This window comes from Seriola lalandi, unplaced genomic scaffold (genome assembly GCF_002814215.2).
Source record: "Seriola lalandi dorsalis isolate HSWRI2012SDOR001 ecotype SW California unplaced genomic scaffold, Sedor1 jcf7180002054278, whole genome shotgun sequence".
NCBI classification, from domain to species: Eukaryota; Metazoa; Chordata; class Actinopteri; order Carangiformes; family Carangidae; genus Seriola; species Seriola lalandi.
In genome coordinates, this window is record NW_019524831.1 from 224444 (window position 1) to 247768 (window position 23325).

Sequence of the window (23325 nt, forward strand, 5' to 3'; positions counted from 1 at the left end):
TCTAATGACTCAAATCTGCTTATCTGCTCTTTAATCAGAAATACATCCAAAACCAATACCAATATGCTTAAAAACAATATTCTAATTAAGCAAGCAACACATACAAAAATCTATCTGGTGTGTTTATACTGTAGATATAGATTTAGCCTATAGATTAATGGCTCAAATATCTTCTGACTGCTGTGCCTTTTTTTGTTGTGTTTTACCTTTTCTGACCTCCTCCTCTCTAATTCACTCTGTCAGTCTTTCTTGTAGCGTGCCTGTCCATTCATCTCAGGTCTATCTATTCTTCACTCTGTCTGACTACCCGCTTGTCTTAATACTGGCAGGCTGACCTTTGTGCTTCCCCTTCCTCTCCCTCTTGTCGCTGCCTGTCTGCGGAGTGGAGCTGGCCGATGCCTTGCCCTTTTTGGCTGAGCGAGGCGGCTGCGTGTCCGCTGTCACCTTCACCTCCTCCTGTTCAGCTTCTTGCACTAAACACAGGGATGCAGGTGACCAGCAGCACATGCAGGATTAGCAGGGAGGATGGAGAGAAAAGGTCGGGAGAAAATGGAAAAGACGGTTCAGATCAATTGAATATACACTGACAAAGGAAAAAAAATTAGGAATATTATGTGTAGCAGATAAGAAAATGAAATGTCAGTGTATCATGGTTTAAACTGGACAAAGCTGTTATTTTTCTTTCTGATAGGTCAGGCAATTTATAATGTATTTTATCAAGTCTCTGGACTGGAATAATAAAATTTCAATATAAATCTATAAATGTTAGGACCAAAAATTGTCAAAAAGTCAATAAAATAATCTCTCTCTCTAAAACTCAATCAAATGTTACAATATGTATTCCTATTGTAGTATTACACTGCAGATATGGTTTTTAAAATGTATTTCTATCACAAAAAAATGTAATTAAGTATAACAGATACATTTTTATTTAAAACATACAGTGCATACGAGTAATATTAAGCTGCTATTCAGCGCCATGACAACATTCACGCTGGTTCAGATTGACTAAAAATAAAAAGAGCAACCACTTCCTGCTTGTGAATACAGCGATATAGTGCTAACGGGTGAATAGAGCTCAGAAGATTTATTTCTGAATAACAAGGTTTTTATTTCCCTTCTTTCCATCTGAATATTAGCCTAGTGCAGCGTAACACTATGTCAATATATTTTCTCTTCTCTCTGTAGAAATGTAACAGTTCAGGGCCCAGAAAGGGGCCCTCAGAAATAGGGATTAGATGCTCCGGTCTCGGGTCTCTGAGTGCAAATAAGAAGATCTCATCGATCCGAGTCGTAACACGTAACACTGAGCGACTGCAATAGAATAGTTTTGTAATTCTTTCTTTTAATTTCCTTGTACAACGTGTAGTTGTTTAAGCTTTATGTGTTTGGTAATTGTGCCACTTGTAGTAAACAGTTAAACTGCATAAGAGTAAAATCTCTTTGGGCCCAAGAACAAATACTTCCTCTAAATCAGAGAGACTAATCAAACAAAGCAGTCTGACATCTTTATTTGTTCAATCCATACTGTTTCATAAATCATCTGTTTGAGCCTTGTGAATCAACAGAGCAGTGTCAGTCGTATGTACCATGGTAGATGGTGCTGCTGTTGCTGCTGAGGTAGGATTCCACCAGCGGAGCCTGCTCCTCGCTCTGTCTGGTGCGGCGAGTGCGAGATCTCCCGTCCACATTAGACTGGACCATCAGGGGCTCCTGCCTCTTCTTCTTCTGCTTCTGTTCGAGGAGCACTCGCTGTTGTGGAGGTTTTATATGTGTGTGTGTGAGTGTGTGTACATACACACAAACATTCCCACAAAGAAAGATAATAACAGCACAGTTTCAGCAAATGAAAGAAGTTAGACCCTCTTATTATACATTATAATACGGAACGAATTAAGTTAAACCATGATGTGATTTCCTCACTGAGTGATTATGTGATAATTTAGCTGCTAATTGTTTAAGATCACCTCAGTAATGTTTAGTAAACCATGTAAGAGCTTCAAGGGGGCAACACTTTACAGCTTTATTCTCCTTTTCTTGTGAAAAACATAACTCCTTAAATATAATTGTTGCAGGAAACTTGTGTGTGATAATCTCTGATGTGGTTTTCTTGTAAGATATCTTCTCACTGTAGAGTGTTGGGTTTAAAAACAAGTGGTAATGGCACAGTCTCAGATAATTCTGTTACGCAAGGAGAACAATCTGAGGATGTGCTGTCCAAACCACTTTGACCTGAGGCTAGATATAGCTATTCATTTGGACTAACTGTCAGCTATATGCAAGTCTTCAAACCAGAGCTCATCAAATATTGAAGGTTTCTATTAGTGGAGAATTCAGACTGCAGAGCAGTGGAGCTCTACAGCATCTCTGCCAATACAGCGATGGCTAAAGGTACATTTACACAGTGCCGGGATTTGAAGATTGAGGCTTTGACCTCTGTGTAAAGCACTTAACATAAACTTTGTTATAAAAGGTTTGAAGTGCATAGCTAAGACCAAGCTTCTCTCCCCTTTTCTAACTGTTTTCTTACACACAATAAGATTACATCACACTGTACTGCTACTTTAAACCCCCCTGTGAGTCTCCAAGTCTTGTAAAGCTAGTTTAGGTGAATAACTGGGTTAAGAATGGTATTCTTCATCCATTTAAGCATGGACGACAAGCTGTTCAACTGTGTGTGAGACAGACCACTTGAAAAGACTTCACATTGACTAATTAGGAGAAACCTGCAGGAGCATTTGATGCAGCTCTGACTACAGAAGAGAACATGTGTTTTGAGTGTGGTACTCCATTCACATTATTCAGGTTAAAAGAAATAGCCAGGCAGCAGAAACAGCAGTTTTCACTATGCACAGATAATAATTGAAAATGGTTGACCTGCAGCCTGGGTGTGTTTGTTTTGTCTGTTGTTTACAACAAACAATGACAACAGTAGTGTCAGTGAGCAGAGTTTGCACCCACGCGGAAATGTAAGGGAGAGAGCTTAATGCTTGATCAAAATAAACACAGTGAGATGCCTGTCAGGGAGAGGAGGGCGAGGATGATGATGCTGTTATCTGTTTTTAACAAAACACTTTTATAACTTTGATACCATTCTATATTACAGCCCACAATCTACAGTGTCATTTTGTTGTATGAACCAGGCACCAAAACAGTTACCGGTTCCTGCAGGCACAGAGAAAGAAAACAAGGAAGTAACTTTGGTAAAAAGGAGACACCACAGAATGATGAAAAAGTAATATAATAACATATGGATGAAAGTGGATCAAACTAAGCTAATATTTAATGAGGGATCTATTTCTTTTGATGACATGGTTAGAATAAGGTATATTGCCTGCAATATAGTGTATGGCTGTTTTATTTTGTGAACACCATCACTACCCTGACAAATACCCAGCGTTTACACAATATAAAACTATTTCCGCTTTCCTCTAAAATGCCCAGTTGATATTTATTTGTTCTCCATCATCTGGTTTTCTTCCTCCACATTTACACATTCCACATTTACATTTAAATACCAGGAGCAATTTGATTTTATTAGTACCTTATTATATATTGTACCTTATACACTGTAAATAGCAATAGATAGGAGCCGTAGATAGCAATCTATTTTAATTTTCATCCGTTGGACCAATGACAATATATGGTACCAATATAGTAATCTCCTTAATTAAGGTTATTACAATGTCTAATAATAAAAAATAAAAGCACTGCTAACCATTAGGGTTAAAAAAATATATTTATAATGTTGTGGTTAATACTGCTTTGATTTATCTTTTGTGCATGTGCACTGATTTTCTGAGCTTAAGTCTTGCAGAGCGTTATACACATCCTCTCATCACAACACTGCAAAGATATAGCAAGTCCTACCTGTCCATTCCTGGAGCCATGATGGCGCAGTGGAAGTTTATGATCATGATAAAACTGCCCTGTCATAATTGATTTAGCCTGTGAGCGACTCTGCTGTTCTTCCTGCAGTTCTGATAACAAAGACCTACCTGTCTGTCCAGCTTCTGCTGTCGGAGGTTGGTCCCCTCGTCATCTAAAGTGCTTCAAAGAGAAGAGCAGAGAAAGGGGAGAGAATGGTGTTAAAGCTATTTAAGATGTTCATTGTACAATACTGACATTTTCCAAACTGTTTTCATTAATTCACTTACTACTGCAACAGCAGGTTAAACACTGTATTTCAACTTCATTGCCATAATATGTATGATAATGAAGCTTGTGGACTCCAGGAAACAGTGCATTTGTTTCTGCTGCAAGACATTTTGTTTTCACATTGAGACCTAACTACTCCACACTGAAAATGGATGGGGTCATAATTCCCTGGAAAACAAAAACTAAATCTAATAATTCAATAAAAACAACTGGCAAGAAGGCACTACAAGCCAAGAGTGACTGGAGGCGCATGTGCAGAGCTCCTCGCCTGTTTCAACAGAGATTAAGTTAAACTGCAGAGAACAACAGTGTCACTGTTATTCTTTGAATCCATGGCTCACACTTGAGGACTCCTAAGTAACTGTATGAGTGAACATATGGACAGCAGCGTCTGTCACAAGCGAAGTAGAGACAAAGGTTCTAAGGACAGTGGGTGTCATATGCTCTACAGACTCTAACGTCCTATGAGGCATATTTATGATTTTGGATTATATAAATAAAATTCACAACTCCACTTGACCTGACCTGACATTCCTTCTCATAGAGGATCGAATGTTCACCCACTGTTGCCAGAAAGATAGCTGTTAAATTTCATACTTCCTTCCTTTGCTTTAAACAGCACTTCGTCTTCTCAGCTTCACAATGGCCTCAGTTTTTTTTTTTTACAGTGGAAAAGATATCAAAATACAGATGTTCTTCACCTACACACTTCACCCTTAAAGAGAGAGGACTAGATAGATGAAAGAGACTTTGTGTGTTGTGTATCACAACAAACTACATGAAGCAACTTCATTGTTAGCGACAGTATTTAGCCTCTGAGTCCTACTAGTGCTTTCCACCAGGTTATCCTGTCAGTGTTGACAGATGCAATATTTTTTTTATCTTTTTATATCTCCCAAAACCATTCTTGTGTCCTCTCCAGCAAACTTAACATCTGATGCAAAGCAAAGACAATACAAGGATAAAATGAGGATTCATTGCAAGAATACCACTGCGGGCAGCACAGTGCACAACGGACTGCACAATATCAAGCACACATCCGATCTCAGCCTGTAAAAAGATTCTCTGAGCAGATTGTTCTAATGCAACTGGGTAATATCTCCCTCTACAAGAACACCAGTATTGACTTGAACATTATTTGATTTGGTGGTGCCCTGCACCCAGACATAATGTCACTGGCCTAAGCAAATGCCTTGTGGTCACTGTAGCACAAGCAATGTTGGTACAATGAATAAATGATTTCAGCTAGTTGGCCACTGTTTCTCTCTCCACCGCAAAATACTAAGTGCCTAAGTGCCTCTTAAAGCACATATACAAACACACACAAACATCAACATATGTAGTTTTTTCAGTTCAGCCTTCTTGATGTGATCATTTATAAACAAACAAACATAAATGGTTGTATAGTGACTAAATATAAAATATTATAGTATATAATAATATAGTATAATAACCACTTTCAGAACATGTAGTCACCTCGCATTGTTTGTAGTGGAAAGAGCATTAAGCAAATGTTGTGCCATATAAAGGCAGGGATGCAGCTATTTATTCATTTGTTATTTTCACTAATTAATTAATTAACTGTTTGCACTGTTTGCAGTAAAACTAGTGGGAAATGCCCATCACATTAAAACTTTGCTTTGTCTGACCGACAATCATAAAATCTAAACAGATATTGAGATAAAACGGGTAAAATCTTACATTTAAAAGTATTTGATATTTTAAAATCATGTATTACATAAAGGAGTAATCAAAAATAAAGACACTGATTAATATTCTTTTGAGTGAACTAATCAGTATATTGACAAATGTTCCACAGGTATATGAAATTTCTGCTCAGGTGCTGCTGGATGTATGATGAAAGCATCGTTACACCAGAATAATTAGGTAATTTCCCACTTCCTGACTTTCAGAAAGGACTTTCAGGTATTCTCATTTTTAGCAGGTACTTGAAATTACACTCATGTTGATTTAAATTAGAAAATTAGCACTAAGGTGGCCATTGACTGTACCCTCCCTCTTTCAGTTTCCACTGATTTAACAGATTCATTTACAGTGACCATTAATATACCTGTGGTGTGATGGTGTGGGAGTTTGTACATCTGTCTGTTTCTTTAGTTGTGCATAAGTGAAACTAATCTAGTGTGAATGACTATAGATCAAGCACAGCAAAATGACAACAAATCAAATTATGAATGTATTTGTAATAACCTCTCTTCCACAAACGAAGTTATAATTTGATAGATGCCACAGTTAAATGTCGTCTCCATGCCGACAACAGCACTTCATTTCCACATTTGACTTTTTCTTGTATTTGTGTTATTATGCAACGTTATTATTTTTCTAAGTGATAGAACCAAACCAGATTTTTGAATCATAGCTTTTTGACATTAAACACATTTCATGTAGTATAAGCATCAGGCATTGGTGAACCTGCTGCTGCTAGCAGAATTTTCCTGAAGCCACTGCACTGCCTTTTGCTCTTCTCTGCAACAAACTGCATTTACTAAAAGGTGAATAGATTAATCACTCATTCACAAAAGAACAGTGTATTTATCCACCACCAGGGATTGGCTGGTTGCTCTCTTGTTTCCACTTTGCATCCAGTCCTCCGTTTTCACCGCCAGAGCTTTTAATCACTGGCGACAGACTCACTGATTGTTCCTTCAGCCCCTGTGGCCGAGCATCTCAGAGACCCCTGAGAAACCTCAATGGTTCCTAATTAGAGGGCAATGAGAGATTTCCTCCAGAAGAGTTGGAGAGAATGAGCCAAAGCAGAAGAGAGAAGGAGGAAAGATGGATAGTACGAGTTGTCTGCCGATGTATGAGGAGTGCAGCAGTCTTAAATATGACTGAAATTGCTTTGTTTGATAAACATTAAGATTTTTTTTAACATGTAAATGCAGATTGTTTTTCCTTACACTGCTTATTCCATTTCATTCATTCTGCCGTCTAAAGGATATCGTTTCAATATGTGCAGCGTAGGATGCATATTCTTAATAATTCTTATTTTAAAAGCCATGTTTTACTCTCAACAATTAAAAACCTGTCATGCATAAAGATGTAAAATGAATGTTACATCCAAGGGATAAAAGCCCATACCGGTGTCTGTATATATTTATATTATCAGTTTTGTTGTATGCTATCTAATAATTGCAGGGCTGACAATTAAAACATAATTAAAAGCAGAATGCATTTCCAACGTTATATTTGTTATAATGTTACATTCTGTTACTTGTCAATTTGTTATGTGTCAGCTTCAGCTTAATGGCGACTGCGGCAAATCTCTTTATTTACCATTATTTCTCAGTGGTGCATGATAAATAAAGCAGGTGCTTTGTCAACATGCTTGATGAGCATTTTTATTCTCCTATGTCAAAAGCCAGAAAGTAACAGTGACAGTCAGTCCAGCATGTAAAATTAGTTAATGAATAATCAGTCTACCTGTATCTCTGCACTGCTGACTCTAGTTTGATGACAAGGGCCCATACAGGTGCAATAAAAAAGTATTTACCTCCCACTCTCTGTCAGACATACAGACAAACAAAGCACTCCATGCCTGCAATCAGAGTAATCAAGTGTGCGAATACGCATCAGAAAGGAATATAATGCCACAAACAGAGCTGTTCCAATGGAGGTCAAACAGCTCATTATCGTGGAGAGTCTCTGGTCACTCTTGTCCTGCAACACACTGATGGTGACGTTTGCAGGAAGCCTTAATTTCTGTTAAAGGAACATAGTTATTTACTGTAACACAGTGCAGCTGAAAACTTTGTATAATGACCAGGTATAACACTAACAAACTGAATTCCATCAACCATGACACACGAAACTTTCCAAATGAAGCCTGCTAATCTCTAAAACTTAGATTGTTTTGAGAAGTTCTCAACACTCATGAAACAACACGGTGCAAGATGATCAAAAACATCAAATGTGAAAGTTAAAGTCTCTGCACTGAGGTCAAACACAAACATGAGCAACCATAGGTCATTTGTCCCTACCCATGGATACGACCCATGCAGTGTGCCAGAGGCAGGTGTACCGGACCTTATAATAATAAATAATAAATAATAATAAAGATACATTTAAGGTTGGGTAAAGGTCACGGTTTGGTAAGGTTAAGACAAGATTATGGTTTGGGCTAAAATAAGTGCTTTCCTTAAGTTAGAGGACCTTTGTCGTCATGGTTACAACACTAAACATGCGGTTAGGGTTCCGAAATGGTAAGGATAAAAGAAAATCGCTGACATTCAGTTTCACATAGGAAATGAACAGCAGTCTCCTGTGTGAAAATCCTGTGTTTTGTCAGCCACCAACCTAACGAACACTGTTGCTCTTTATCGGTCACCTGAATTGTAAAATTGAAAATGTATGTGTAAAGTAATATTTCTAACATTATGAAAGCAGAAAATAAACCATTTGTAAAGATCAAGATTTTGACATAAATCTTTAGTTGTGCTGTCACATAGCCACTATATTTAGAGTAAATTGTACTTTGGAGAATGTCAGGTTCAAGATAGCACTACTTGCAATGATGCTGCGAAATTTTCCTATAAGAAATTGTAAATTGCAAATTTCATCTTGTTCATTATTTAAAAAAAAAAACTTGAAACATTTAAAATGTTGATTTGCTTTACAAAAATAGCAGATTTCCCATTAACTCAGTGAGCCACAAGTAACTTTGACACAGCTGGGTGGAGGAGAGGGATTTGACAATTACCAGTCACTGAAACTCTGCTTCACACCTTTAAAATAAAATGTATATGCATCACTGGGTTTTATATGTGTGACAGTCTTTGGCTGATGATTTTGCAGCAGCACCTGGCAACACTGGAGGACAATCCAATACACACACAGAGACACATTCAATTTTCATTTGCATGGTGAATTTGCATGTCCCAGAGACGTGGAGAAGAACTACTGTGCAAGTACAACTGCTGTTTCTTAGTAGATTTCTGTGTTTGTGACACGTCTCCTTCATTTTGTTCATTTCTGTGAATGCATGCACTGTATATCTCTAATGAGATAAGAGAGCTACACAGTGCAGCTGTCTCCTCCAACTCTGCACAGAGGCCCATGCATTTTTTTTAATGGCAGATTCACGGGATGAGAAAAACTGCTCATTGAAAAACCAGCAATCTCTCTGCCCCCGCCCTCTCACTGACACTCAAATGGCATACTTCAAGAGATAACTCTTGGGTTTTCCAGAAGTTTAAACTAAAATCAACACAGATCACTTAATGCTGTCGTCCTGATGCAGTCTCATTCTGAAATTCATGAACTGCCACTGTAACTTATAGCAACCACGAGCGAGCCAATGGCATCAAAGTAAGCAGGGAAACCATGGCAATGGGAGTGTTCAATCAGAGGAAAGAGCCAGCAGCATCAGTACTGCACTTGGTATACAACAAGAGACTAAAAGCTCATTAACGCGCCAATTGTTTCTTTATTTACAAAAACAGTCAGTTGCCACAGATGGTGGGAGTACATTCTCAACATGAAGCAATAAAGATCATTTTGCAGCATGCATGCAGACGTGCATATAAAATACACAGATTCACCCACAGAGGCAGGAACTTCCACTGTGACTTTAAAGAGAAACAAACGGAAATATGTACTGATATGAGTGTTTTCCTACAGCCTTCATTCATAACGACATCTCAAAGAAACTATTTTGAATCCAATCAAACAGTACTGAATCAAATTATGGTCAGATTCAAACACTAACAGTTTAATAATGATGAGGAAAGATAATCTTTTTCTCGGTGAGAACCAAATTGAGATCCTAAGTAGTTTATGCAGCTGAAATTCTGGGATACACTTTTGCATTATTTAATTTTTTCTCGTAATACTCCTTAAAAAAGACCCTCAGTCTAAAATATAGATGTGTATGAGCTGAATTTTTCCATATTCATAGTAACAAAGACCAAATTGCCAAATTCCATGATTACATATTGTTTGCTTTTATTGTGCCAATTCAGTGTTGTCGTTATCAGTCTGATCTCCTTGTCAGACACTCAGACAACTGAACACTCGCTCAGATACACACACACACACACACACACACACACACACACACACACACACACACACACACACACACGCACACACACGCACACACTGCCTCAAAAGATGAACACTGTGCCCTTTCCTGTGTTCTCAGGAATGTGGTACAGTACCTGTAGGGAATCCAGTCGGAGGAGTGCTTGGAGCTCATTCTGTATCAATCACTCTGCCTGCTGCTGCCTAACTGCGAGGCTAATGGCCTGCAACAGCACCAGTGCAAGTGGCTACGGGGTCTGAGGACAGCGATCACAGCCAGAGAGCCCACATCGCCTGTTCATCCTCTGCACACAGCCCTTATATCCCCAGCCTGCCTGTGTTTCTTCGTAATGTCCTCTGGCTGTGGGGCAGCGGATGACTAACAATCCAGACAGATAGTCGCACTCCTCAGTCATGCACACTGAGCACATGAAATAGCCGTTTTCTTCTCTTCCATGTGTACGCTTTCAGTCAATGCCTCTCCTCTTCTCTTCTCCCCATCCACCGTCTCTGCTCCTGCTCTGCGCTGGCTCTGTAGGCTCTATCTAAATCTCCCTCCGTTTCTTGCCCTTTAAATCCCCCCTCCCTTCCTTCTTCTCTGTCAAAATCTCGCTCTCTACCTCTTAGCTCAATCTATCTCTCATTATCTCTCGTGCAGCATCACCTACAGCAGCACTGAGTGCAAAGCCTTAAGAAAAAAAAGGAAAAAAGGTTATAGAGAATCCCCTTTGTCTTGCCTCTTTGATATTCCTTCTATGCTATTTCTGTTTAGTGCCACCCCCCTTTCTCTGCTGCAATCATACACACATGCTCTCTCTCTCTCACTCTCTCCCTCTCGCTTTTTGACACTTTCTGCATCCTTCTTGTACGCTGTCTGTGCTGCATGAGGCATGTAAAGCAGGGACTCAGATGTGTTTTCTCGACCATAATTTATTATTCTCTCAAAGTGAGAGGCATTAGCATATGACTGTGCAGAGTAGTGTTAACAGCCTTTAATTCAACACTCTCTACAGCCAGACAAAGGCACCCCTTGATAGTGCCACAGCTCTGAACCTCTCTCACACACATCTGCTTCCGCCCTCCTTCTGCCGCCCCTCACTGTCACCACACAAACACACATCACTCACTGTGTTCTCAGGGTTATTCAGGAGTCCATCTTTAGACAGTTATACCAAGCGGCTTCCATGTAAAACTGCTGAGTTTACAAGCAATTTGATTCATGGCAACTCTATCAACATGCAAGTATCTATAGCTGTAAGCGTGTGATCCACGCACATACTGATTTTAAGAAAGTGAAATCATCTGAAACAATTCTGAAAATCATTTGAGGAGGAAAATCTATTACTTATGGGTACAGATGAAAGCGTCTTGCCATCTACCGCCTCCCTGCAAAACAGCCTCAGGCAAAAGCTTGTATTTGCTGGATTTCATCATCTATGTGTGTTGCACCAATTCCTGAGTAATAGTCACATGGATTTAGGACATTCAATGCACCAAACCACTCTGAGATACACAAATGCAATCAAGTGTGAGCTCGCACACACACACACACACACACACACACACACACGCTTGCTAAGGTGTTTGTTATGTGTTGAAGTTTACGGTGTCAAGTTCATCCTCCCAAGGTCAGAACTCATATGATGTACTGATCAGATTAGACACACTGTGTTACATGATCAAGATGTAAACATAGCATTCAGCATTGTGCAGAAAATGTTATTCAAGCAAAGACGATTCACAACAGTGGAGTTGCTATTAAGGGCATTCAAGCATCCTCTATCAATTATTTATTGAACGCCTAAAAACAAGCGTCTCTATGATAGAGTTCAGTGGGAGACTGCCAAAGTAAACAAGGAAGAAAAGCCAACAGAGAAATAAAGACATTTCTGTCTCAGTAACATGAAGTCCATGACAAAAATATTTATTCTAAGTTAGAGATTTATGTGTTAAAAATAACAAAACAAGCCAAAGCTAACAGAATGTTAGATATCTACAGTGCTGGGCTTGTTACTAAAATATAAATTCTGGTCACACACACTCACTATTAGTTCTAAAGATGTATCACTTTAATTTCTTACCTTATATTATAATATGTTGTATTTTACACAAGGCAAAAAGGTGATATCAATCAAGAGTCAGAGATTTTGAGGGGATTTCAAAATACGTCACTTTAAAATTTCTTCACACAAAACCTCCTGTTAAGGGATGCTGACAATTAGATTGAAATGAAAAGCAACTCTTTTCCTCAGGTAAACTGCTAAATATACTGTATAGTCCATCCATTAATATATGTAAGCAGTACCAGAAGTTGATTTTACCCTCCTCCGGAACTGACAGCATCAGCGCCGACTGCAACTGCTTTACTGAAAACATAATGAAACATCGATTGCATTCTCTAATGGTATGGCCTTTCAAAAATGTCAGGCCACAAAGGTGTTTTGTTTTCACTCAAACAGACAGAAAGTTTTGACAGAGCGAACGACAGTAAAATAAATCGGCTTTCATAAAATCTCCAAAACAGATCGATCCCACATACAGTGCCTAACCCACCATGTCGCAGACCACCATTGATGTTTCAACAAAATAAAGTCCTGGGCAGTCAACTTTTTTTTTAAGACGATTGAGAGTATAATGGGCATTTGTTTTTTTTAATCTGGGTAGTGCACTGGTAAGTTATTTAATAAAAGCCTTTTTCTTAGTCTGCTCTGTAAAAAGAAGAGTTAAATCTGACTGCGTTAAATTACTGAGAAACATGTTGACAACAGTTTGTATTTTACTGAAGTGGGCAGTAAAGTCAGATGTCCCTCCTACACAGCTCTGCTGCTGTTTCTTCTGCAAAGTATAGAACCGTAATTCATCCACTACACAAGAAAAATCCTGGTCTTCCCCCATCAAAATCAGAAGCACTGAAAGAGAGACTGCAGTTTTTGTAACACAACTTAGGTGACTGGATCTTTTTTTTATTTCTATTTTTTTTTTTATCTTTCCTATAATGCAACTTCCATTGTGATGAGCAAAGAGAATCTGCTAAAGAAAAACAACCTGCATCATCAATCCTCTTGCTGCAATTTGGGAAACAGCATGGCACAGTAATAAGGGGGACATCTTGTCTAACTAAAGTCCCCTTGTCAACAAGCATCAACTCTGCCTATGCCCTTGAGCAAGGCACTGACTCTCTATCCCCTCTGACTGCCATATGAAGTAGCAAAAGATAACATAATTCTAGTCAGAGAGTACGAGTGTACGACTGTGACAAATGGAAGTTACTAAGGATTGGTTGTAAGACAAATGTAGATGTGGCTTCTAAATCACTCTGTGCTCCTCATCAGCTGCTGTGATGAAAGTGGAGGTAAATGGAACAAGCCACTCCACCGAGGAACAGGTGTAAGCACAGCACCCTGCTAAATATTTGATGCTGAAGCGAGGACTTTGAAGTTTGGTTTTGGACATGAGAGAGTTAGAAGTGAGAGGCAGACTGACTTTCATATAATTTTGTTAAGACAGAAGTGTATTCGCTCTCCTACTAGACATAGCAAACAAAGTGTTGTCCTTCTTTTTTCCCCTCTGGCTTTGTAGCCATTACAACATTAAACAGCTAATGATAAGATCTTCTTGACAAATTCAATTTTTCCAGTCCAGAATTTGTACAGTTTTCCCAGAGGCATTTTATTGTTGGTAACAGGAGGCAGTATTAGTAATTATAATAATGGTTCTGGCACAGAGGGCACACACTGATGTGAAAATGGATCTCTGGCTTGTGTCTGCCTGTCTTAGTCAGACTGGCTGAAACGCAGCTGCAGAGCACAAGGCCTTAATAATAAAGCAGCCTGATCAGTCATGCAGGGCATGTGCCAACTGATGAGTGACATTTACCTCTGTATTAGTCTGTGTGTTGAATATTTGTATGTTTCTTTTTTTCTTTTTAATCACATAAATTAACCAAAGTCCATGTTGTTACATGGACGCCTCCATCTCACAAGCCTCGCCTCCAAATCCTACGCCAGTAATGAGGCCATTTTCAACATGTTTCAATATGTTTTTCTGTCGATATTACTTGTACTTTGGCACTATATATAATAAGTTTGGCTCATTATGTTTCGTAACTAGTAACTATACAGTAACTATTTCTTGTCATGTCTGAGGCAGCCTGTAATAAAGTTGTAGCTTTCTGTGAATTGAGGAAAGGTTGGTCTTCCTCCTAAAAATAGGTCGTTCATCATTGCAATTTGCACCCCCAGCTTCACAGACGTCAGAAATATTAATAGTGCATGAGCAGCTCTACTCATCTTGTAAAGTTCAAAATGTACAAGTTTGCTCCTAATATTTTACCACATAAGAACTAACAAGGTGGGGGCGTCGAGTAGCTCGGAGAGGCTATAAGTCCTCGCTGCAGTTGGCCCCGGTTCAAGTCCCGCCTTGGACGGCCCTTTGCTGCATGTCATTCCCCCTCTCTTGGTTTCCCCATTTCCTGTCTCTCTCTACTGCACTATCAATAAAGGCACAAAAAGCCCGAAAAAAAAAAAAAAAAAAAGAACTAACAAGGTGGTGAATACCAGTGGTGAAGTTACAGTGATGCACTCATCAGTTTCTTTTTCTTTTTTAACCACCTTATCACCAAAACTGCGCTGCACAATACCCAACTTTATGAGCCTGAACAATGCACCATTAATAACAAGCACTATGTGAATTTGTGAAGGAAGTTGTGACAAATAAACTGGTTGTATCGTTCAGATTCAGGCAAGGGAAAGCTACATCTGGAGAAACCTTGAAATGGGAACTCTTATGACGTATTCAGCCTTGAAATGCGGACTTTGAAAGAGGCAATTAGGACGCAGCTAAGGAGTGAGTCACTGAGTTGATCCACATTATGCCACTTCACACACGGGAGTGTGCTGCACTTCAGAGAGACTGGAGGCGAGCCAAGGGATCCTGTCAGCAATACGTTGGTGTAAGCCAGAAGGGCCCTGTCTGCATCAGGATTAAGATGGATAGTGTTAATAACGCTCACCTGTTTAAGTATGCATATACAAAACAGATGAGTATTAGAGGAATGAAAGGGTGACAACTGATATCAGATGGTGCAACTTGTGCGTCAGTGCAACTTGACTTTGGAAGCAAATAAAGGTTCTTGGAAGCTCAGATGTTCTTAACTGCACAGACGTCTTGGTTACTTCAAAGCCTGTCAAGTACTGTGAGTAATGGGCAACTGCCAGAGCACTACACAAACTGATCTTTAGAAGTGCATATATTGGAAATAAAAATTCTAATAGATAACAAAAACATGCACTTGAAAACGCAAAGCAAGTCATGGTTTCTTCTTATCAGTCAGGAAAGTGGCCAGAAACACAAATTAAACAGTAGACGGCAGCTGCAAATGCTCTCAAGCCTTTTCAAAACTGTGATTACATACATATTCAAACTACTTCTGACAGGCTACTTGAGAAATCTTAGTCATAATCTGATAACATTTGATTGTTCAATTCTTACTAGAGTGTCAGGCTAGCGCGCTGCTTTATTATTTTACAATAAAACCACAATGAATTGACCTGTAAAATACAAGTAAATTAAAGCTTATGACACATATGAACCGCTGAGCGAAAATCCCACTTTCAGCCAGAAACAGCCCACTGAGGCCTTCAGTGAATCAGCAGCTCTGATGTTCAGCTACAGTCCAATGGATGATATCACCATTTATTGATTTATTGATTGATGCCTTGTCTTTATACAGATCTTCAATCTATTTGGGAGCAATGGTAGCTGGCGGAAACCAAAAAGCCAGTCTTCACAGGTTGCTGTGAGGGTTTTTGTTTAAACAGTGGCATCTTTATTTTAAGGGGAGTTGTAAATCTTAGAGGGAGAGAGAGAGAGAGAGAAACAGAGAGACTATGTGTGTTAGTGAGTGTGAGTGAAAAGTAAATCTCACAGCTTCAGAGGCAGAGTGAGAGACTGTGTGTGAGCTTATGCATGAAAAGAATGAAAAGTGAATGAGCGCATTGGCTTGTGTCCAGTATTGGTTGAATCTAATGTGTGCCTTCTATTGATTCCCCCTAATGTGGGCAACGTGATCTTTGCTGGTAACGACAAATTGTGGAGAATTTAAATCCGTAATTCAGCTACGTTTTCAAGGGCCACCTCTTTTGCAGCAGCATCACGTCAGGCTATTTAAAGACCACGTGCACCTGAGACTGTTTATGTTCCGCTCCTGTCTTCGAGACTACAGCACAGCATGAGACTATGCTAAAGAATCAGCAGGTGGGTGAGTGACACGCACACAAATACACATACACACTCCTTGTATCAACATAAATCCCTGTATCTTGTCTCGCTCTGTGCCCAACAGAGGACATGCATAAAACATGATTTGGATTAGAAAATGTCACATTGGATGAAACAGTGTCCCAGTGAGGCAACTAGATGGACTGCTTCAATACACAGAAGTTCCTTTGCGTCCTTCTTTCCATAGCACATCTTTATCTGTGTCTGTATGTACAGTCTGCTACCGCTAACTGTAACTTTTTCTGTGTGTTACCACCAGTCTGTTTCATTCTGATGAAAACAAAAATGAATTGAATCACACAGCAGCTTAATCTGATCCAAACATAACACTCAAATGTCATTCAGAACTAATACTGTATATCTGCTCTTAAACAGATTCAAAGATATACTCCTTGTTTGAACACTGACTAACCAAGTATGTTACTATCTATTAAACAAACAAGTAAATCAAACAGAATATAAATTAGTTGCAGCTGGATGATATCATCAAGTCCAGTAACACTTCATAGAACAAGCAAAAATGACTTGAACTCTGTGGCAGTAAATGCCAAAAACTACACTGACAACAAAAAAGAGGGTTTTCAACCTGAAGCTCTGAACAGACAAAGACACACATTTAATAAGATGTTGGCTAAACATGACATAAAGACTGCCAGCCGCACCAACAGCCACAGAACTGGATCAATCCCATCAGCTTTGCTAAGTTGGTGTTTATGACAGGGTTTCCTTTTGGAAACCACTTGTAGCCATGGGCAACCGACAAAGATGCACAGCTTAGTATAATAAGAGGCACAAAACCCAACATGGACTGATGAGTCATCTACCATGTCCCTCTGTATATACAGATGTTTAGATTCATCATACACAGCCACACTATGCCTTATACTCGCAATGTCATTTCCCAGCTGTTAAAATTGTAGTGCTTGATTTTTTTTTGTCAGTTAAAAGCTGCATTTATGTTTTTTTTCCAGCTGTTAAAAGTGTATTTCCTGGTTTTGTTATAGCACCTTTTCATCAATCCATCCTCAGCTGTGAACTTTGAAACGTAGGATTTTCCTGTACCTGAGTTCATCTTTGCAATCACCTAATCTGCATTGTTTCTACCATTATCTGGTGTGTATACTGTGTTAAACACATATTCACACGGTTGTAGAATTCCTATAACAATATTTAACACTCCTTGGTTTGTGATACATACAGGTATATTTATGATATATTGCAAAACTGTCACAGTCCTTTCTTACACAATGAATGTTCATCACATAGTTTGGGCATTAACAGACCATAAAAAGTAAAACATCAAAAGCATAATTTGTCCTTGCAGAGGTTAATGACCTGTCTTTGATTTGAACAGGGGATAGGAACTACATCCCACGCAGACTGACGCACACACATACCTCACACCCTGCTGACAGAAAGACGGGAGAGAGGCAGAGATGTTAAATCAGAGTGTCGTCTTGTCAGAAGCTGTACAGTGTGTGAGTCCTGTATCTATCTTTAGAGGATTATGTGCAAGTGACTCACTGTTTCTAAGCTTTGTCTGCTTGTACTTATCTCTCTTCTTTTTGTTTTATCTTCAACTCTCAAATTAGTTTTTGCAGTGCCACGAACTCTCAGTCATCATCTCTTGTTTGGAAACCTCCCTGTAATTACATGCTATGAATCAGATGAGCAAATTACAGTAGAGAAAAGCAGGCAATAGTGAGGCATAGGACACTGATAATCAAATGAAAACGGACTGTAGCCTTAAATGACACTTCTTTTTTTTTTCCTCTTCTGGGCCTCATTCCTCCCTTCACAGCACATCAGCAGTGAGCCAGCTTGTTCACTATTAAGTCATTGCTCAAGTGAAAAAACCTCTCCGCAAAAAATGAAGCCGACCATGTCGTTCTGACTCTCGGATAATTTCATGGATGGGGGAGCAGTGCTAATGAATGTTTTTAATTCTATGGACATAAGCAGAGAGGTGGAGGGAGCGCTGCGGTGTGAATGTGTGCAACGCTTCCACCGTAACTCAGCATCTTTGGGTAGGAGGCAGCGGCTGATGTCTTTCCGTGTATGTCACGTTGCCTCCTCTGACACATGCGTCTCTGCTGGTTCGCCCCCGTCACCATGGCAACAGTGGAAACTAATTATAATTTAAAAGCTCACGGCTACCCTATTTAACCATGATATCTGCTTCAAGAACAGACACACCTGCACTAACACACATGTACTATCACCCTCAACAACAATAGTTGACGTTTGTGTGAAGAATTCGCATCGGGCAGTGGCTGCAGTGTACAGTAACATCACTGTGTTGCTGCAGTGAGTGGCTGTGTTGATATCTCTTCACCAACAGGGGGCCTCATTGAACAGCAACAGAATTGTGTAGTGATGACTCATGCACACATGGAGGTGCTGTCAAGCTTTGCATTTCCAGCTTGTCACTTTCTGTGTGAGGGAGGGGTATTCACAGTTACTGCATGTTCTACAACAGCCACCAGCACCTAACTTTTATGGAAATTAAGTTGTTGAACACTGTATCCATGTATTTGACAGGTTAGTGTTGTAGATTGAGTATTTTAAATCACATGCAATTAGAGTGCTGAGCCAGTGAAAAGCTTATTTAATGATAACATAATCTGGCACACAAAAAATGAAAGACAATAAAAGGAAAACAACAACTTGCTTCACGTTTCTCTGCTGTGTGGGGGATTAAAGTTATCCTAACAGGATTTCCACCATCATGTATTTTTATTTGTCTCCTTACCAATTATTGTCTCTGCACGCTTCAGCTGCAAGTACATTTGCATGTTTGCAGCACAAACATGCAAATGTACTTGCAGCTGGCATTGATATCATCATCATAAAAAGCAGATTTGATAAACTGAATATCAGGAAATATATTGTTAGGCCTACATGTTTCTGTTTGTCAGTGACAGACAAAAATCTCAGATTCACTAAGTCATTTCAGAACAATCTGTTCTGTAATATTGGACTTTATACTGTGAGAAACTGATGTTGTTGAAATGTTCAGGCAACAGTCAACAAACTGTTGGAAGGAAAATGAAAGTGAAACAGTGACAGAACAGAAATACTCTCCACCCTTGCTCTGCACATCACACTGTGTCCATCACGTGTTTGTCACTGCTATTAGTTAAGACACCTTTTTTAGTATTAAGGTTATTTTCCTTCCCAGGGAGGGATGAAACAAACAGAGGCTGCTTACTGTATTTTTGTCTCCAAAGAAAGAGGCAATATTTCAGTCTCATATCAGTCTTCAGAAGGCCTTGACAGGTAAACAATTCCAGGCATCCTGATAAAACATAACACAGCTGGGACAATGGGTGCATACAAATGAATATGTAATTAAGGATTGTAGAACAGAGCAAAGTTATATGGCTGGATGCCAAACTGCTCGTCACAGTGTCCCAGTAGCTGCTGAGCACCTGTTCAAGAATTTAAGACGGCCAGCTGCGCTCGTGTTCAACAGATCGAAGTAATCCTCCAACTATCCATTAATCACACAGCAATATCCTTTATGCTCCCACCAGTTCAACAGTATTATGACTGAGAGGCAGCCCAATGTGAATTATGACACCTTTCAAATCTTATGCTAAATCAGGGTTATTGAAGGTAAGGGAAAATAGCAAATTATACAAATGATAATAGCAATATTAGTATATATTGCCAGATTTTCCAAATAAAATGATTCTTGACAAACTGTATGTTAGGTCATATACACAAGGAAAACATCACCTGATGATAATATTGTGTATATTAACAAATTGCTTCTGAGGCCAGTGTCCAGTGATACAGTATGAATATGTGACAATATATATTCAAAATCAATAATCTCATCATGTATGGAGACAAAGTGTTCAATGGTAAATAATTGATTAAATAAAACATTATAAATCATCAAGAGAAACAGGTGAGAGCCAGTTATGCGATTGGCTGTTGCTTTAGTCAAACGCAAGGGTCACGCCTGTCACATAACTTTAACAGTCTCTCACGGTTTGTCTTGATTGACGGGGAAAAACCTTTTGATGAGAATGGCATGATGACAGAAAACATAATAAAGGACATTTTGAAATAAAAACCTGCTGGAATGAATTTGAAAAAATGAGCTACATGCAATAAACCTACTCTTACTGTGAAAAGGAGGCATGATAAAATAACATAACTAAGATCAGTTTTTAAAATACATTGGATTATTTTACAATGTGTATATTTTTTCTATTTTTATTCATATGATTATTTATTGCATAATTTATTATCTAGTAGCAGAAACCATTAAAATCATGCAGTACTATCTTTCAGACCCAGCAAGACAAGAGTAATGTAATGAAGGGACAGAGGGAGATAAGACTGCACGTTTTCACCATTACAGTCTCCCTTACACCCTTCTTATTTCTCATAAACTTAATGCCACTTCTTAATTTCATGCCATGTTTCACCCCTAGCAACCAGCTCCAGAGGCATATCCCACACACATCCACCAGTGGTACAGAGCTATGGAGGAGAGGATGGAGATGAATAAAAGAATAGCAAGAAGCAACAAAATGAACATACTTTGTATTTATGGATCTTTGCAAAACAGTGTTCACAAAATCCATTTGAATCTAATAAAAAAAATTAAACTCATAAATTAAAAAAGGGTCAAAAGGATTAAAAAGATTAAAGGCATTTTACCTAATTTGACAGAAGACTAGTATCCAAATCTCCTCCGGGCCCTGAGAGCAACTTCACTTTTCAGCCAAGATTTTAAAGATTTCACCCGACAAACGGAGGCTTTGTACTTCCTTATATGGGGTAATACAAAGACCTGTTGCGTATAATGTATAGGTTTGTGGAATACTAAATCATGGTAGTCCACAGGTAATGCAGGCTGAAAGAGGAATCTGGTATGCTGACTGCATAGGGTTAGAGAATTAAAATGGATTAATTAAGAATAATGGCTTTGAACAAAACGTTCATGAGAGAGTGAGATGAGCAAATCAATACCAAATGAGGAAAGGAGAAGGGTCCCAGTATAATCGGTTTTCTGTGTGTCAGACCTCTTTCCTGGTGTTCACCTGCAGTGTTATTTCTCCTCCTATTCATCCATAGTTAGATCACGTTTCAGAATCTGCTCATTTATAGTGTTTGTTTAATGTAGGCCATGTACTATAATTACTGTAATGCATTTTGAGTGCAGTGAATGAAGTGGCCAAATGTACAGGGGCCTAAATGCTGGCCAGAATCTAATTAAATCATGAAATGTTTGTAAAATGAGTAATGATTTTTTTTCATATATCCAGTAGACATGGAGTAACATTAGTATTCACAAATAAATGAATTTCACTAACTTCGTTTGTCTGCCTTTTAGTGCTGGGCACGTATTACTGAGTTGGTTAGAGAACCTTTTCACTGCAGCAAGGAACCTTTTTTATGGGTTCATCATATGATTGTTTGTTAATATAAAAAATAATCAATTACAGCACCTTCAATGTTTTGTGTTGGCTAATACAAATATGATATGCGTGTTCATGCATGCTCCTGATCAGATATGTATGCATATGCAAGAGCATTTACATATTGCATGTACATATATTTGCATCAGAAATCAAAATTACTGTGTTTACATATGATGCCACTGACCAGGAAAATGTAAGGAATAAACATTTGTGGTGCAAATATTTTGATAATAAATGATGGCAAGTACGAAAATAATAGAAATGAATGCATATGAATGCTGATGGAGCACCACACATACACAAAGAAAATGAACATGTACTTGCACTTATATGGAATTAAATCTGGCTAGCTTTGTTCAGCTTGGTAAATGTAGGGGGAACAGCAAAATGCTCTCATTTACTCAAGGTACTACTCATATAAAGAGTTACCATTCTGAAATATTTGCCATCACTTCTTAATGTTTTTTTTTTTTCTTGGAGTAGCCATCTATATGGGCCAAGGGCACATCTGGGTTGTCATGCTGCTCCAGACTCCTGCTCCAAAGGCACACCTGCTGCTAAAAGGGTAATTTGACACAAATCCACTTTGATGTGAAGGAGAACCAACAACCTCTCCTTTCTTAATAAAACAGCAAAGGCATCAAAGTGAGGAGGCTACAAACACCGTCATGCCACTCGTACAGTGATTATGATTTATGAACCAAGGCGATGCTATTCCTTTGATGAAAGTGCCTTTACAAGTCTAAAAATAGAGGACTTGTTTTGGTTGCAAATGCCAAACTGACTAAAGAGATTACCTTTAGTGATGGCATTTGGTGGTATGAACAAAACTCTTTTTTAACTCAACCAATGCAGATTTGAAAATGAAAAAGACTTTAAATATTAGTGCATTCAATTCCACTGATCCTGACTGGCATTTAATTTACGATTTTCACAGTGGACTTTAAATTAAAAAGTATTTTGAGTCACAAGAGAATGAGATTATTGTGTGCAGACATTTCTGTTTACTTTTAAAACCTCGAGCTCAGAGCCAAAATCGATTAAAAAATTCAAGGCTGCTCAGCACTGTACTGCCTAACAAGATGGGAACCAATGCAATGTTTAGTAATCGAGAATAAGGCACTATTATTGTTTCACATTAAATATACATCACTGAGAAATTCATGAGTTCTTGGAAAATTGTCCTACACAAACACCTCCGAGCCTTTCAGCAGCATCTTCAGCCCACTCTCACACTTCACATATCATCTTTTCAAACACTTCAGAGCAAAGAAAATCATCAAGTGTCTGTGGAGGATATTAAAGAGGCTCTATCCTGGACTGTGTAGCTGATTGTCCTTTGTCATCTGCATCTAAATCGTACGTATAAACCAAACGTAACCAAGAAACATCTGACATTTGGTTT

The 23325-nt window shown here is 38.8% G+C and overlaps 1 protein-coding gene across 3 annotated transcripts in view; it reads right to left on the reverse strand.

The window, feature by feature from the left end:
- The window catches only part of tub (TUB bipartite transcription factor), a 39181-nt gene that overhangs the window by 10176 nt on the left and 5680 nt on the right, over positions 1–23325 (reverse strand). For 2 of the 3 annotated variants that reach the window (XM_023405547.2, XM_023405546.2), the window contains exons 2-4: positions 3999–4050; positions 1590–1752; positions 336–473 (exon numbers count right to left, since the gene is read on the reverse strand). In XM_023405547.2, the coding sequence (XP_023261315.1) occupies positions 336–473; positions 1590–1752; positions 3999–4050 (353 nt within the window). Of the gene's footprint in view, positions 1–335; positions 474–1589; positions 1753–3998; positions 4051–10337; positions 10906–23325 lie in introns of those variants that run through there. The other variant, XM_023405548.1, reaches the window with a different exon arrangement.